The 12,639-nt window shown below is 36.4% G+C and overlaps 2 protein-coding genes across 2 annotated transcripts in view; one reads left to right on the top strand and one right to left on the bottom strand.

Moving 5' to 3' along the window:
• Positions 1–433: 433 nt before the first annotated feature.
• On the top strand, positions 434–6,947 carry LOC108680560 (ceramide synthase 6). The gene is made up of 2 exons (XM_018169416.1): positions 434–991; positions 3,568–6,947. The coding sequence occupies exons 1-2, from the start codon at positions 911–913 to the stop codon at positions 4,639–4,641; spliced, it is 1,155 nt and encodes a 384-aa protein (XP_018024905.1). The 5' UTR covers positions 434–910; the 3' UTR covers positions 4,642–6,947.
• A 3,172-nt stretch (positions 6,948–10,119) lies between these two features.
• The window catches only part of LOC108680554 (low-density lipoprotein receptor-related protein 2), a 21,851-nt gene continuing 19,331 nt past the window's right edge, over positions 10,120–12,639 (bottom strand). The window contains exons 19-20 of the mRNA XM_047882418.1: positions 11,783–11,877; positions 10,120–11,657 (exon numbers count right to left, since the gene is read on the bottom strand). Coding sequence (XP_047738374.1) covers positions 11,334–11,657; positions 11,783–11,877 — 419 coding nt within the window. The 3' untranslated portion in view covers positions 10,120–11,333. The remainder of the gene's footprint in view (positions 11,658–11,782; positions 11,878–12,639) is intronic.

The raw sequence follows: 12,639 nt of genomic DNA, 5'->3' as shown, positions 1-12,639 counted from the left end.
ACTTCACAGCTTCTTGTTTTGAAGTGCAGTAAACTCTAGATCTAAAAAATAATTTAACATAAGCTCAGAATAATTATATCGTCAGTATTTTGTTTAAATTACATTCCGTGATTCAAAAGTTCTTTATGTGTCGTGGTAGAGAAGTTTTATTATAAAAGAATATTTATAAATCATGTAGCAGTTAAAAGTTTTGAACACATCTGCAGGTATGAGTTATTTTCTACACATAAACACCGTACAATGTATTTAGTAAAAAATTCAAGTTTTTAATTCTGCTTCACGAGTTGAAGGAAAGCTAAGAAAATCGTGAAATTTTAAACCTAATCGTAACTGAATTTTGTCTCGAAGTTGTAACTTCAGTTTATATCTCAACTCTTCTTTTCAGCGTACCAATAAGAGTCAAAAATGTAATATATCTCTTCTTTTCTTACAGATTTTCCCATTAAATTACAATCCCGAAATTAAAATTTTCCCTTTAACTTCTTACACGGCCTGTGAAATTGTGGAAAAAATCACATTACAGTCGCAGTCTCATAGTTACATTCCAGTCTCAGTCTCATAGTCACATTCCAGTCTCAGTCTCATAGTCACATTCCAGTCTCAGTCTCATAGTCACATCCCAGTCGCAGTCTCATCGTCACATTCCAGTCACAGTCTCATAGTCACATTCCAGTCATATATTGTCTCATAGTTACATTCAAGTTTCAGTCTCATAGTCACATTCCAGTCTCAGTCTCAGTCACATTCCAGTCTCAGTCACATTCCAGTCTCTAGTCACATTCCAGTCGCAGTCTCATAGTAACATTCCAGTCTCATAGTCACATTCCAGTCTCAGTCTCAGTCACATTCCAGTCTCAGTCACATTCCAGTCGCAGTCTCATAGTCCCATTCCAGTCTCAGTCTCATCAGTATGGAAGAAGTCAAGAGTTCAGTAGAGGAGTTGCCGCTGGCTTCCATGTCGACATTGGCCGGCATTCCAGGCTCATATATGGTGAGTATTGTGAATAAAAATATATGGTGAGTATTGTGAATAAAAATATATGGTGAGTATAGTGAATAAAAATATATGGTGAGTATTGTGAATAAAAATATATGGTAAGGATTATGAATAAAAAATATATGGTGAGTATTGTGAATAAAAATATATGTTGAGTATTGTGAATAAAAATATATGGTAAGAATTATGAATAACAATATATGGTGAGTATTGTGAATGAATTAAATCGCATCATATCTGGTAGATATACTCCAGGTATTATATCAGAATACAAAAGATTTTAAATTATTATAATAACGTAGAATTATTGTAGCTTCCCGTTCATCATTCTAACACATTGTTTATGTTTTACTTCTGACGAAGGCACCAAGTGACCAAAACACACCAGCACTGTAATAAGTTATATATTATTATTATATTATATATTATAATCTATATTATTAACTGAAGTTGTGGAAAATATAATTTAACATAAATATCCAGCAGTCAATGAGACAATTGTTAAAGAATAAATCAGTTGAGATATTTAGTAACGATTATGCGTTTATAGATCAATTTCTAAAATGTATGCAATAAGCGATCGAGTAGAGTGGACCATTGAATTGAATGAAAGTTGAATGCCGCACTACATTATGTATGAGCTCTCGGCCTGTGCCTTCTTGGTGACAGAGAACAGTGGTCGCTATATTGACAGACTATCCTGCGACCAGTCATACCTGGCACCTACTGACAGACTATCCTGCGACTAGGCATACCTGGCTCCTACTGACAGACTATCCTGCGACCAGGCATACCTGGCCCCTACTGACAGACTATCCTGCGACCAGGCATACCTGGCCTCCTACTGACAGACTATCCTGCGGGCTGCGACTAGGCATACCTGGCCCCTACTGACAGACTACCCAGCAGCCAGGGTTACCTAGACCCTATATACTGACAGACTATCCTAAACCAGTCTGCGGCTTCCATGTTTATGCTGGCCACAGAAAACACAAAACACTACCGGGATTAAAATAAAGAATAAGAAAACTGCAAAAATCTCAGTTGCACCTAAAGGCTTTTAATGAAATTTTTAGAAAATTATCTGCAAACCAAGAATCTCTATAAATGGTTCAGAAACGATTCCCTAATAATTTACGTATTTAATTAATCTACATATCAATTAAATCATATATTTCTTTATAATGAAGTTTCCATTCGTTATCCGTTGTACCCGCAACACCTGAGATGATTCAATAATAATCTAGCCTATAACTGGGCAAGCGGTTGAATAAAAGAATTATTCTATTCATCATGGCGAAAAAATTGAAATTTCAACTATTCCAACAATGCCGGCGGTCAAGAAGATTTCATTCCGGTGGAATGGTCGAGACAAACGCCGCGCAAAAAACTACCCGTCAAAACATCTGCATAAATACTAAAATAGTTAATTCTAAGTAACCCAGAACTATACAGTCTAACATATTAAGAAAACTTCGGGTTTCTTAGGTCGAAGTTAATAGATGATTCAATACACGAACTTTTTAGTCGAGTTCATAGATGTTTCGACCATAATGTTATATGGTTTCTTCAAATATAAAAATGACATATATACAGGTTTGAACGCGAGTGTAAAATACTATTGCAATTTAATAGTATTTGCGTTAAACGGACATCAGTAATAGAAAAGTAAAACATGACTCTTACCGACTCATCGGAAGAACTTATGTTGCTTCCAGACTTCAGGGCCGCCCAGTGGTTACAGTTCAGAGTATTAATATTGGAGCGGGTAGTTGTGGGTTCGATCACAGCTACCTATCACAGTTCATAGTCAAATTGCATGGCGAGGAAGCCGGGCACTTAAGCGCAATAAAATGAAGCTGCAATTTGCGTTTTCGAGACTGCAACATGCTGTAAATGTTCTGCGATGTTAAGAATCGGCGACAGGTCTTAGCCTAATCAACACTCACACAACAATACTACACTAATATATTATTAATACGTAGGGCGAATTGCTACAACGCACGTAATACAGAAATGACTGGCCATGACCAGATTGACAACACTTCGCATCCTGTATTACCGGACGAACCTACTTGTCAACTCTGAATAATACAACTTGAATTATAAGACTTCCTGAAGCAAAACGTATCTCTAGTTGCTTGCGGACGTTGAATTTCCTCCTAAGCTTAATTCTCTAGAATCAGAAATTCTTTCAATCAATTTACGGACTTTTTTAATTCAACTTGCAATTGTACCTGAGGATTCTGGTACATTGTAGCAATTCTGGCGGTACATAAATCACCGGTCATAATTATGTAAAGTAAGATGGATGAGAGTAAGTGTGAATATCCTCTACAGTCTACATCAACATTTATAAACACGAATGTAAACTTGTTTCACGTGAATTTAAATCAGAGTTCTAATCAATCTAAATCAATCCCCACATTAATGTAATCCAGTTGAAACATGAATACTATAAATCCATCCTCACATGAATGCGTATAATCAGTCGTCAAATGAATTTATATCAGTCTTCACAAAGTGTAATAGTGCCTAACAGAAATTTTATCCATCTCTGTTTTTCCAAGGTTCTGGAGTGGGGGCGAGGCTTGGACTCATGGTTCTGGAGTCCATCGTTCTGGCTTCCAGAAGGCTACAGCTGGGAAGACCTCAAGTCTACTGAGCACAAACAGTATCCAGAGTTCAGAGAAATCCTAACCTACCCTGTAGTATTTGCCTTATTCATCTTGGCCTTTCGATTTTACATTCTTAATCCATTTTTGTTTGAGCCTTTCGCTCGCAGAGCTGGACTCAAATATAAGCGATACGTTCCTCCTCCTAGAAACGATTATCTTGAGAAGCTTCTTGATGGGAGATCAAATCTGCCTGAAAAGGAGTTGTGCGCCGCGGCCAAAAAACTTGGATGGACGACCAGAGAAGTAGAACGATGGGTTAGGCAGAAGAAACAGGGCGGCAAGCTGACTAAACTTGATAAATTTCAAGAATCGGTGTTCATTACGTCATACCACATAATTATCAGCATCTATGGGTTATACATAATGATAGGAAAGCCGTGGCTGAAGGATATTTCCCATACATGGTTAGGTTATCCTCTGCATGAAATCGACAACTGGCAGTGGTGGTACTACATCATCAGCGTTAGTTTCTACTTCGCCTTGTGCGTGTCTCACCTACGTTGTGGGCTCACATCTTACTTCCACCATGCGTGTACCATTCTCTTGTTGGTATTTTCATGGTCTTGCAACCTTGTACGTGTAGGGTCACTTGTGCTGCTCATACACGAGTGCGGCGACATCTTCCTACAGTCCATTAAGATTTGCCAGTACCTAAAGAAGCAGCGAGCAGCGGATGTTTTGTTACCATTCTTCCTTATTGTTTGGATTTCAACGCGAGTAATTTTATTCCCGTTTTGGGTTTTCAAAAACATGTATTTTGAAGCTCCAAAGTTTATTTTCATGCCTGCAGGTTATATGTTTTATGTCTTACTGCTAGGACTCTTAGCTCTGAACGTCCTGTGGACTGGAATGATAGGCCTCGTCATCGTCAAAAGCTGCTTGCAAGGTAGGACTGTTGAAGATATACGATCCGCTGAGTCCAGTAATGATGGTAATGATGAAAATGAGAAGGTGAAGGATCAATGATGGCTCAGATATATCGTATCATTCGTCATTTCAACATACTCTGGAACGCTCTGGTTTTATAAACGTCTGGAAAGCTCATTGAATTTTTTTTTTTTTTTTGTGATGTTAGCTGTTATGAAATTGTTTGAACTTGGATCTTTCATTGATTTTGTCGTCACATGAATAGTCGGGTGATTGCTAAGCCAGTGAATGAGGTTTTCCGATGAATAGAACGTAACTGATATGTTGGATATTTGTTGAATTTGAAGTAAAACAATTATTTTTTAACTATATTAGCTCTAGCGACGTATGCATCGTTCTCGAATTTTCTACGAAAATCAGTGATTTGGAAACAATATGTATATCAAGTTTAAAATACCTTGGTAATGTGGTTGGCCATATTAAAATTTTGAGTGAAGCCGATGCTTCGAATGCCACTTGGGAGATCGAAATAAAGAATAAACCTCTTGCCCTCCTTCAATAAAAATATGCGCGATGTAATATTACCTAGAATTTGAATGTACAGGGAAATTGTGCACTATTGTAAGCAGTGTTGTTTTTAATTCAATGGTTTAATGGTTTGCATGGAATTTTCCATCCAATACCTGTTCAGTGTTAAAAAGGCAGCTGCATTAAACTGCAGAATGTCACCTCATCATTTCTAGTTTTGTGTGTTGTTTTCATTTTGTAACATCTCTATTTGCTAAATATTTATCGATAGATCTTACAACTCAGATACGAATGACACTATGAATGTGAAGTTGGTCTCTCAAAAATGAGGGTAGACAATGTTATCGTGTTGTTTTAATACTGTTTGTTATCGTGTAACCATTTGTGAATGTGATTATATAATAAACAATTGAGAAGATTGTTACTTCCAATGGGTGCTTGGTGCTTGCTTATAATACCGGTATCAAGATTGATTTCTAAAAACAGAAGGGTGACACGCTTTATATTAAGGAATGATTGTTTGAAAAAGAGAGGTGGCTTACTTAATATTAAGGAAGATTGTTTCAACGAAGGAGTAACTTGCTTAATATTAGCGAAGATTGTTTAAAAAAGAGGACAGGCTTGCTCAATATTATAGAATTTTGTTTGAACTAAGGGGGTAAATTGCTTAATATGAAGAAAGATTGTTAGAAACTGAGAGGTGACTTGCTTAATATCAAAAAGATGGCTTGAAACAGAGGAGTGGCTTGCTTAATTAATATTATAGAATATTGTTTGAAACAGAGGGGTGACTTGCCTAATATTAAGGAAGATTGTTTGAAACAGAGGGGTGACTTGCCTAATATCAAGAAAGATTGTTGGAAACAGAGGGGTAACTTGCCTAATATCAAGAAAGATTGTTGGAAACAGAGGGGTGACTTGCCTAATATCAAGAAAGATTGTTGGAAACAGAGGGGTGACTTGCCTAATATTAAGGAAGATTGTTAGAAACAGAGAGGTGACTTGCATAATATTAAGGACGATTGTTTTGAAACGAAAGGGTGACTTGCCTATTATTAAGGAAGATTGTAAGAAGCACTTGTTAGCAATCGAGTTGATGCAACTGTAGATGTCTTCCTCGGAAGTCTTACTTATTGCGACTCCACTTGCTTGTTCCTATCATGCAAAATTCGCCATGTGCATTTTCATGTCATATGATTTATTTATAAATTTAAATCATATGAAATGAAACTTATGACAATACTGCCACATAAACGTAAGTGATGCCTCGCTTATTTTAAATTGTTTCTTTTCCAAATAATTGTTAGACGAATATTAATGATTGTGAGACATTATTTTTGACACATTGATTTGCACCTAAGAATGTTTTTCAAGAGAATTACAATTGCTTTCTGCTCAACATGACTCATGTTGGCTTTGTGCCTAAATTGTTTTTCATAAACTTGCATTGCGCATTGAACGCATAAACCTTTAATGGGACCAGAATGGAGGATAAATAATAGGTTTAGTCGAATGAAGCTATACGAGTAAACAGTCCATAAAAAACTATTTTTCGATGATAATGAACATCAGAAATCTTCAAAGCTTTTTCGCGTAATATGTCGGAAAATAGGAAGTGAAGTAAGTCAGGTACTCACTTTATATTGAAGTGAGGAACTTGGCCGAACACAAAAACAAGTTAAAGTGGCAACGGAATGAATTTCCGTGCATTTTACGATCAGAATTTTATGTAGATAAGTTTAAAGCATCGTTATCGAAATTTTTATTATGCTGCGTTGTATTTTTTTAAGCAAAATGTACAGCACACGTCACGCTTCTTATGTCGTAATATTTGATATTTAAATGTCATATATTACGATGGTTCTAATATTATAATATCTGCTGACATTGTTATTTTTCCGAAATTATAATATTTGACAAAATAAAGCTTCTGTTATTATTATAACTTGCACGCGATCTATGAGCTGGTCTCAGTTAGTTCAAAATCTGTCTTTGTTGCACAGAAATACCATTATGGTGTAAAACGTACATGTGATGTATTGTGCGGTGTATAATATCGCTGTGATGTATAATGTCACTGTGATGTATAGTGCCCGGTGGTGTATAATGCACTGTGATGTATAGTGCCCGGTGGTGTATAATGCACTGTGATGTAAAATGTCACTGTGATGTAAAATGTCACTATGATGTATGGTACCCCAGCGGTGTATAATGTCACTGTGATGTATAGTACCCCAGCGGTGTATAATGTCACTGTGATGTATAGTGCTCCATGGGTGTATAATGTCACTGTGATGTATAGTGCCCCTGTGATGTATCATGTCACTGTGACGTATAGTGCCCCATGCAGTGATGTATAATGTCACTTTGTTGTATAGCATCCCACTCTGTAAGCGTGTTACGCATGTACAATTGTACACTCGGTTCTGGTCAATCGAGACGTAAAACATGTCATAATTCACCAAAAAGCGTCAATATTTTGTTCAACAAAGCGTGAATGTTTCATTTCAAAAGAACTGTCCATAGAAGTATCCAAAGTTCCTTGAAAAGTGTTCCCGTTTTGTCTTGAGGTCAAAAATTATCGCGCGTAAATTAATGGATTAATAAAAAATAATATTAATGTGGTGTGCTTAAATCGAAACTAATGTACGACCAACAACTAATTTAACACAACCATCATTCATATACAAAATATAAATCCATGCAACCAATTATTAATGGATTGCTCACAATTCCCGCGTATGTGAATGGTTCTGCCAAGTAAAAGTGAGGACACCGCTGCAGGATGATGATAGTGAAGATTGTTTGATTTTTGGCAATTAAAGCTTTTGATACGCCGTAATGAAAAAATCGTGTCATGGGGAGAGAGTTATCCAGTAAAACTCTAGATTTGGGGTATCCTACTATACATCCTGGTAGGGGTATCCTACAATATATAGTGACTGGGGTATCCTGCAATATATCCTGGCTGAGGTATCCTACAATATATCCTGGCTGGGGTATTCTACAATATATCCTGGCTAGGATATCCTACAATATATCCTGGCAGGGGTATCCTACAATATATCCTGGCTGGGGTATCCTACAATATATCCTGGCTGGGGTATCCTACAATATATCCTGGCTGGGGTATCCTACAATATATCCTGGCTGGGGTATCCTACAATGTATCCTGGCTAGGGTATCCTATAATATATCCTGGCAGCATTAAATAAATAAAACGAAAACGCTAAGCAGATTTAGCACGTTCTCCTCTACAAACTGATGATGGAGCTCGCCTGCAAAACGTTTCAAGTTGTGTGGTTATATTTTTCGTTTCATCCGCTTTTAGTTTCATTTTATTTTACGATTTTAACAAACTAATGGTATAACTACTTATATACGGTGATGATGTAGCGTACTAAGGCAAGCTTTATAATCGAGTGAAGTTTAAATCCAAAGTCGTGTATTAGGAAACTGCATCACTACGAACGGAGTTGCAAAATGGAAATGAATTAATCAAAAGGATTAAGAATTGAAAGTTAGTAGAAGCTCTCGTTGCTTATCCATGTTTTAATGAAGTAATAAACTGATAAAAATTTTAACATATTATGACTTTAAATATGTTTTAAAGAGTTCACAAGTCTAACAGTTGATAACTTTTAGCTAGTTTCAAATAATGTGTTGAGTTCTGGGATAACCGTAAGTTTAAAACTATTTATTTTAAGTACGGAACTTCTTACCACTTGAAATTATGTCGTTAAGTGCTATTCGCTATTATTTTGTGTTTTACATCCTGCTACAAAATTCACCGCTCTTTGCAAATAAAGTTAAGCTTGCATTCTAACCTATAATTCGATTACAATTTTTGAACCAAAAAGCAATCGTAAACATTAAGTTTGGTGTGCACACGTGATGAATTTTTTATTTTATTCATGCCAAATTAACTAATTTATGTGGGATTTGTAAATTTAATTTTAGTTCCTGTTTATAACTTTTAACTTTTGTTAACGGATGTTATTTTTCTTGTGTATGCTCTTCAATTCCTATAGGCTCTGTTAGAACGTTTAATTTAATATTTAAGTGAGGATTATGTTTGTTGTTTGGATTATAATCAAGCGAACTGGTTGTTGAAAGAAATAAAAACGTCTTATTAAAGTTTGTATTCTTTCTACGAAATTTTACCATGGAATATCGTATGGATTAAGGAACGGAGAGAACGTTATTCATGATAACTTCCTTATCTTGATTATCTAAAACAAGCAAAAAGAAAGAAAGAGATAAGAAAGTAAAAGAGGTTAAGATAAGAAGACCCTCCAAAGGGAAGTTTCTACGAGAAAAGTGTGAAGATAAGAAGTCCTTTCAAGGGAATTTGAAAACTTATTGCAAACGAAAGTACTAATGAAAAATATGATGCAAAGAAAATACTAAAAGAACTTAGCGAATGGCTCGTTGTAAACTGAATGGTCGTAATAACAGAGTTCTAAAAGCAAAAATCATGAGCGTAAATATGAGGTAATGGTACTTAGCCTGAGTTATAAGAACTTATTTAATTTAATCACGCACAATCCATGCATAATTTGCATATATATTAACTTTCTAACGAAAATGAAAATAGCAGTGAAGCACAATGTGCTGCACGTCAGACTTGAAGGTGACGAGTATCGAAAGGCAGCGGCAAACAAGATTTTTCTCTAGATGAAAATGCTAGTAACACTGGATGACAAAACAGCAATGTAATTAAGTCCAAATTTAGCGTCACATATATGAGAAATAATTTTTTGGATATTCAGCAAAGAATGTCTAGGAAAATCACAGTACAAAAACTAACGACGAACGAATGGCGGTTACAAATATACGCTGGTATGTGATCAAAAGATTAATCTTGTAGGAAATGAATAATATTATAAGATTAATAATTAATAATTATTTTAGTATATCTAACTATGAGTGCTACATAACCATTATCATTATCGCGTAAGAATATTCAGCCGCCGATTGAAAATAAGTCAACAATAGCACGAGTAATTTATAAGAAAAATTTATAACATTTTTAAAATAATTCACCAATTTTTTAATTCTACTTCTCTTACATTTTATTGATGATTTTTCATTATTTGATTGCACTTGTTGATCGTACAACTTTTTTGATAACAAAATTATTAGTTGATTTTTTATTATACAGCCTTAATCTGAAAAGAAAGAGAGAAATATAGCGTGAGATTAGTTGGCTAGGTTCTAACTTGACTCCTGCTTCGTACTAGTTATTGCTTCTCTTAAAATTAAAACTGTAATTCTTTCCATCAATTTCATGACGTCACCCTTTTTTCACATAGATTAGATATTAGTCATAATAGTATTTTCGACGTAATATCATCAATATAATACGGTACATCAACATAATGCTATTCATATAATGCCATCAACTTCGCCAGTGATATAAGCGCAAGACAACATAGACTAGTATATAATAAAATAGACTAATATAAGACTCTACATACTGTTATTAAACTAGAAAATATAAATATATACAAAAAACTTGTAAGGCCGCGACAATCATTAGCTGACGTTTTTTAACGACTTATTTAAGGTAAAAAAAACCTTTCCTGGTAGGACCCAACCTTAATAAAATTGTAAAAAAGTATATGAAAATTTATTTTTACACCTCTAACCCTAACTCTAACCTTAATCTAACGAAGTTTTTCGTTAATTAGCATGTCGCATAATTGCGTTCATCTTTTTTGTGTCGTACTATTGGCAAATACTAATTATAGGTAGATTTTGCGGCATGGGTACATTCCGAGACTGTGCTATGCTAAGAAAATGTCGCACTATTGTTGAAAGTATGACTAAAGTTTTGAAAAAAAACAATACAATGTGAGGTAATATACCTATATGATTGTCAATACAATATACAATAACCGACAATATGATTGTCGGTTTTGATCAAACAATTCCGCGACAGACATGTCGCACTATTGTTGTAAAACCGTCGTACAATTACTTAAGAGATGTTAAAATGGTATAACATGAAGAATATATACATCAGAAAACTGGCGTCAAGTGCATCAGCTGCTACATCGTGACGGGTCTAGTCCCCCAGACGGGCCTGGCGTCGTGACGGGTCTAGTCCCCCAGACGGGTCTAGCCTCGTGACGGGTCTAGTCCCCCATACGGGCCGGGCGTCGTGACGGGTATAGTCCCCCAGACGGGCCGGGCGTCGTGACGGGTCTAGTCCCCCATACAGGCCTGGCGTCGTGACGGGTCTAGTCCCTCAGACGGGTCTAGTCCCCCAGACGGGTCTGGCACAGCGGGTATACGCTGGACGGGTCACAGTCCAGGGAGCGGCTCAGGAAGCCTGCCACGTCCCGCGACGTTGACCCGCCCGCCCATGTGGGACTAGTGGGCGTGGTGGGACTGGTGGGACTGACAGGATCGGCGGGACTGGCGGGACTGTTTGGACCGGTGGGACTGACAGGACCGGCGGGACTGGCGGGACTGGTTGGACCGGTGGGACTGACAGGACTGGCGGGACTGGTTCGACTGGCAGGACACACGCGTGTCCCATCTATCACCAGCAACATCGGGTCTGGTTGCTGGTGCAGTTCCTATTAAAAAAATGGTACAGGTCCCATTAAAACTTTATCAACATTTATACAGGCAATAATATATATTTCGACTACATTTCCTAGTAATTATCATGAAGTATTCATTTGTCCTGAATAATATTTACCTGCGGGTCTAGGCGCTCCGTGACCCAGCGCCAGGCCGCTGAATTATTCATATTGTCGTGCGAAAATCCCACCCAATATGAACTGTTCGATGAATCTGTATGGAAATACTGGATTATTAGCATCCCTGTATCATATCCGTGAGTTAAAACTTATCTATATCCATATAATCCATATATTATAATATATATAGGTATGGACATATAATAGAATATGTCCATATCCATAGTATTAATCCATATTAATAAGCTATTCACGCCATGAATAAGGGGTTTCTTTGAATCATTCTATGTGACTAATTTCAACATGAATAACTGCAGGTGTAATCGCACCACAAGTTATTCAATCACTGCGTCACTGAGACGTGAATGCTAATTTTCTGGATTACTCAATTGACGTTATTTTCGTCGCTGAAAAAAAAAAAAAATTTACTTGAATTTTATACTACAGTTTTGTGCGTTGTGAACACGTGAATTGTGCGCGTCCCAAGAGCGATCAGTTTATACAGGAAGATTCACAGAAACTTCCTGATTTGAAAGCTCAATAGAGAAAGAACTAGTGATGATATCATTGCGATATAAATCTTGCTAAAAAATACATTACCTGAGTTTTTTGTATCGGGTGTCCCAAAAAATACGATATTCAACTTTGAATGGCTGTAACTCGAAAAGTATTATAGGTAAAAAAATTTGGAAGGTCAGGATTTGTTCCCTATGTTTTTCTGCATCTCTCCACCAAAAATCAGACAGATCGATGTAGTCATAAGCGTTTGATAGAACTTTCAGTGACATGTGCTAAAATCGTGCTTGCGCAAAGTTTTAGTAAGATCATTTTGCATAATCATTACGTTGTCTTGACA

Source organism: Hyalella azteca, unplaced genomic scaffold (genome assembly GCF_000764305.2).
Source record: "Hyalella azteca isolate HAZT.00-mixed unplaced genomic scaffold, Hazt_2.0.2 contig10411, whole genome shotgun sequence".
Classification (NCBI taxonomy): Eukaryota; Metazoa; Arthropoda; class Malacostraca; order Amphipoda; family Hyalellidae; genus Hyalella; species Hyalella azteca.
This window is presented reverse-complemented; position numbering and strand designations above follow the sequence as displayed.

What these genes read in the sequence shown, in the direction of transcription:
- LOC108680560 (XM_018169416.1), top strand. Translation starts at nt 911, where the DNA reads ATGGAAGAAGTCAAGAGTTCAGTAGAGGAGTTGCCGCTGGCTTCCATG. An exon ending in GCATTCCAGGCTCATATATG is followed by an intron (nt 992 to 3,567) that starts GTGAGTATTGTG and finishes TGTTTTTCCAAG; the next exon opens with GTTCTGGAGTGGGGGCGAGG.